The following is a 4,825-nucleotide window of genomic DNA, read 5'->3' as shown; positions in this document are numbered from 1 at the left end:
ATTAACTGACGTTTTTAGTGGATGTGATGGTAGTTTTGCAGTATCTGTGATAGTTTTTATGATGAGTGTTGTGAAGATTTTTGCAGGGGTTGTGATGGTTTTATAGTGGTTGTAAGTGCGGTTTTACAATGGTTTTCATAGATTTTATAATGGTATGACTGGTAATTTTATAGTGACTGACGATTTCTTAAAGTGGTTGTGATTTTTTTTTTTTTTATTGCGGGTTTAGTTGTGGCTATTGTAGTAGTTGTAATGGTGTTTCATAATGTATGCGATGGTGGTTTTTGCAGTGGCTGTGATGGTTTTATATGGACGTGGTGATGACTTTTTGCAGTGGCTGTGATGGCTTTACACGGTGGTGATGGCATTTTGCAGTATATGTGGCAGGAATATCTGGTGGACAGATTGTTGCAGTGATATTTACGGTGTTTCTAATAGTTTTTCGCAGTGGTTAAGCTGGTAAATACATAACGAGATTTTTGTCGGGGTTGTAGTGGAGATTTCTTCAGTGGCTGTGCTAGTAATTGTTTGCTGATTTTATAGTGACTGAAGTGGTGGTGGTTTTTGTTGTTGTTTTGTAGCTGCAGTGGGTGAGGTGGTAATTAATTATTGCAGTGACCGTGGAAGTCACTTGCTGTACTGGTGGTGGTTTTCGTAATTACTAAGGTGGAAGGATTTCCAGTTGCTGATGGTTTTATTTTGAATACAGTGGTAACTTTGCATTAGCTATGATAGCAGTTTTTTTGGAAATGAATGTGATGGCGGTTTTGCAGTGACTGTGGTGGTGGCTCTGCAATGGTTTTGGGGGTAGTTATGGCACGGGATATGGTGATAAATTTGCGGTAGTTGTGGTGGATATGATATAAAACTTTATCTCATTCTAATCACTCTACTCCTAGTTTCCTACTAAGTCACGAAGGCCAAGGATGGAAGCAGGGAAGGTGACGAGGTTGCATAACAGACGAAAGGATGGAAGCAGGGAAGGTGACAGGGTTGCACGACAGTCAAAAGGATGGAAGCAGGGAAGGTGACGGGGCTGCACGACAGACAAAAGGATGGAAGCAGCGAAGGTGACGGGGTTGCATGACAGACGAAAGGATGGAAGCAGCGAAGGTGACGGGGTTGCATGACAGACGAAAGGATGGAAGCAGGGAAGGTGACGGGGTTGCACGACGGACGAAAGGATGGAAGCAGGGAAGGTGACGGAGTTGCACGACAGACAAAAGGATGGTAGTAGGGAAGGTGACGGGGTTGCACGACAGACGAAAGGATGGAAGCAGGGACGGTGACGGGGTTGCACGACAGACAAAAGATAAGAAAATAACCTTAGTCTTTCGAGGCTACATTAAGTTCCCCCACCCAACTCTCGCTATGAAGTTCACATGATGATAATAAATGATGTCAAGGGCAAAATGTCTTGAGTGCCAGGGGTATATAACCAGCAATCGACGCTTTGCAAGTCACCCGACTGACTAACTGTGGTCACGATCAATACATCACCTCCACCATCACTGATCACCACAACAACAACCATTGTCAACTAGTTTCCCCATCATGGTTCTAACAAGCATCAAAGACTCAGCTAATAACATGCAGCAACAGAGGTAACGATTTTTTCCATGCTGATTATCATTCCTTGTGTAAAATACTCTCAAATTCAAATACTACTCGTATATTAACATACAGTATACTCCTCAGTTCCGATTGAAAAGCTTTCCATTTTCCTTCCCCCCCCCCCTTTTTTGGCCTAAAGGGAAAAGGAAATCGGAAGAATGAACATGATGTGTGCAGGAAAGTATAAGTTACGTATTTCTCACACATTTCTTTACTTTTTTTATATATTTGCCTGTTTTCTTTCGACTTTATTCTTACCATTATCTTAAAGGTATGAAAAATGATAATTTCCATGAATGATGGTAATGACGTTTACCTGGCAGAAAGTGCAAAGGTACCGTTGTGAAAGAGTATGACAAGTTTGCACACATGAAAACCAAGTAAACCTGACAAAAGGGGAAGTAAAGGTATGATAAAGGGAAAAAATGACAACACTTTTTGGACGCCAGTATGTGGTAAACGGAGAATGGAAGACGAAATGCTCTACTCGTATCTGTCTATAAAAAGAACTCTCTCGCCCTCCCTCTAACAATATACAGTATATACATCATTCTTCTTCTTAATGCTATAAGGCGTACGATTACCCCATTTCCGGTTAGAACATAAAGGTATTCAATTATATGAAATGTCCATTACTACAGTTATAGCTTCATTCATATTCACTGACTCCATATCCTACTATTATCCAAAGTGTCATTCATAAAAAGGTCCTGTAACCTAAGCCAAAATGAAATTCAGTTTTTCCATTCCATCTCAGTCTGAACATATACTTGGAAATGAAAGAAATGCTCTGACCAGCCACTTCCTCCAAAGCCTGAAGAGGGTGATCACAGAGGCCTCACGAGCAGCTGCTGAAGCTGCCAAGAAGGAACTCAAACTAGATGAGCGCAACTTCAAGGTCACCCACGGCAAACTCTCTAGCCTCAAGCCCAAGGTTAGTCCTCTTCCCTCTCCTTGTGCAAAGAAATTATACGAATTATGAATACTTACTAAATTATTATTTTCATTCATGCAAGAGTATAGAAACCTGTGATGTTCAAACCGGTTTACAATGTACAAATAGTGAAACAACATAATTAGTACTTAGTAACCTGATAGTGACAAGGCAGGAAAATATCAGGTAAGTAAACTACTTAACTTTCTTTAATGAATATTAAATTTACAGGTCAGGGCATTCGTGGAAGAAAGCGCACGGCTGTGTAGGCCTGACAACATCCACATCTGTGATGACAGCGAACAGGAGCTGCGTGACCTGCTGAATGTGATGCAGCAGGAGGGCATGATCGAACCACTACCCAAGTACAATAATTGCTGGCTGGCACACACGGACCCCAGAGACGTGGCACGTGTTGAATGCAAGACATTCATTGTAACCAAAGAGAAGAGAGAAACAGTTCCTGCTGGCAAGGAGAGTGTCAAGAGCATGTTGGCCAACTGGATGTCACCAAAGGATCTGAAGAAGGCTGTGGCAGAGCGGTTCCCTGGCTGTATGGCCGGAAGAACCATGTATGTGGTGCCCTACTCCATGGGTCCTGTGGGCTCCCCACTCTCCAAGACTGGTGTGCAAGTGACAGACTCGCCCTATGTGGTGGCATCAATGCACACCATGACACATATGGGAGGGAAAGTGTTGGCCACTTTGGGAAACCATGAGTTTGTGCACTGTCTGCACTCTGTGGGCTGCCCACTGCCCCTGGCACGGCCATTGGTCAACAACTGGCCATGTGACCCCGACCGTACTATCATTACACACGTCCCAGACACCAATGAAATAATCTCCTTTGGGTCTGGCTATGGAGGCAATTCTCTGCTTGGCAAGAAGTGTTTTGCACTGCGTCTTGGATCTGCACTGGCAAGACGGGAGGGGTGGTTGGCTGAACATATGCTCATCATGGGCATCACCAACCCACAGGGAGTCAAACGGTACATTGCTGCAGCCTTCCCTTCTTCTTGTGGCAAGACCAATCTAGCCATGATGACCCCATCACTGCCTGGCTATAAGATTGAATGTGTTGGTGACGACATTGCTTGGATGAAGTTTGATAAGGAAGGAGTTTTGCGTGCTATTAACCCTGAGAACGGTTTCTTTGGCGTAGCACCAGGAACCTGTAGCAAGACCAACCCAGTGGCCATGAAGACTATACAGAATAACACCATCTTTACGAATGTGGCCAAAACCAGTGATGGTGGTGTCTTCTGGGAGGGACTGGAGAAGGAGACTCCCAACAACGTTTCCATCCGATCATGGCTGGGTGAGGAGAACTGGAGTACCGAGAGTGGCCATCCAGCTGCCCATCCCAACTCTCGGTTCTGTACACCTGCTGACCAGTGCCCCATCATCGACCCAGCTTGGGAAGACCCTGCTGGTGTGCCCATCTCTGCCATCCTGTTTGGTGGGCGCCGGCCTGAGGGTGTACCACTGGTATATGAGGCATATGACTGGAAGCATGGTGTCCTGGTGGGTGCTGCCATGCGGTCTGAGGCTACAGCAGCAGCTGAATATAAGACTAAGGTCATCATGCATGATCCTTTTGCCATGCGACCCTTCTTTGGCTACAACTTTGGTCATTATCTGTCCCACTGGCTCAGCATGGAGACCCGCACCACCAAACCAATGCCCAAGATCTTTCATGTTAACTGGTTCCGCAAAGACGAGAAGGGTCGTTTCATCTGGCCTGGCTTTGGGGAGAATGTGCGTGTGTTGGACTGGATTCTGCAGCGAGTGGAAGGTGAAGATGTGGCGGAAGAGAGTGCTGTTGGCCTTCTTCCCTCCCCAGGATCCCTCAACATGACTGGCCTTGACACCAACCAGATCGACCTTCACGAACTCTTCCGGCTTCCCAAGGGCTTCTGGGAGGGTGAGGTGCGCGCCATTGCCAAGTACTTTGAGGAACAGGTGGGCGACGACCTGCCCAATGAAGTGCACGAACAGCTGAAGAAACTGGAGAAGAGAGTCGAGAAGTTGTAGTAAGCAATATGAGGAATCTCTCATCTTTAAGGTCACACACTGTTAACCAGACAACACTCACGCTATGGCATCACAGAATTCACCCTCGGACATAATCATTCATGAGATACAAATTACTGCTCTCTTTATTCTTACAGTGTCATTCATCTCCAGACAGTCTGAATGGCTGCATCTCTTGCATGGTTGATTCTGTTCTTCCCCATTACATATCTCAATGTGGCTGGGTCACCTCTGGTTGGGCTG

At 45.4% G+C, this 4,825-nt stretch overlaps 1 protein-coding gene across 1 annotated transcript; it reads left to right on the top strand.

The window, feature by feature from the left end:
* The first annotated feature begins 1,554 nt into the window (after nucleotides 1-1,554).
* LOC145414140 (phosphoenolpyruvate carboxykinase, cytosolic [GTP]-like) lies at nucleotides 1,555-4,589 on the top strand. The gene is made up of 3 exons (XM_080283709.1): nucleotides 1,555-1,604; nucleotides 2,428-2,548; nucleotides 2,780-4,589. The coding sequence occupies exons 1-3, from the start codon at nucleotides 1,555-1,557 to the stop codon at nucleotides 4,580-4,582; spliced, it is 1,974 nt and encodes a 657-aa protein (XP_080139835.1). The 3' UTR covers nucleotides 4,583-4,589.
* The last annotated feature ends 236 nt before the right edge of the window (nucleotides 4,590-4,825 follow it).

This window comes from Coenobita brevimanus, chromosome 98, assembly GCF_032717465.1.
Source record: "Coenobita brevimanus isolate Jiangsu-jjx chromosome 98, ASM3271746v2, whole genome shotgun sequence".
NCBI lineage: Eukaryota > Metazoa > Arthropoda > Malacostraca > Decapoda > Coenobitidae > Coenobita > Coenobita brevimanus.
Note: the sequence above shows the minus strand (reverse complement) of the source record. Positions and strands in the feature narration are given on the sequence as shown.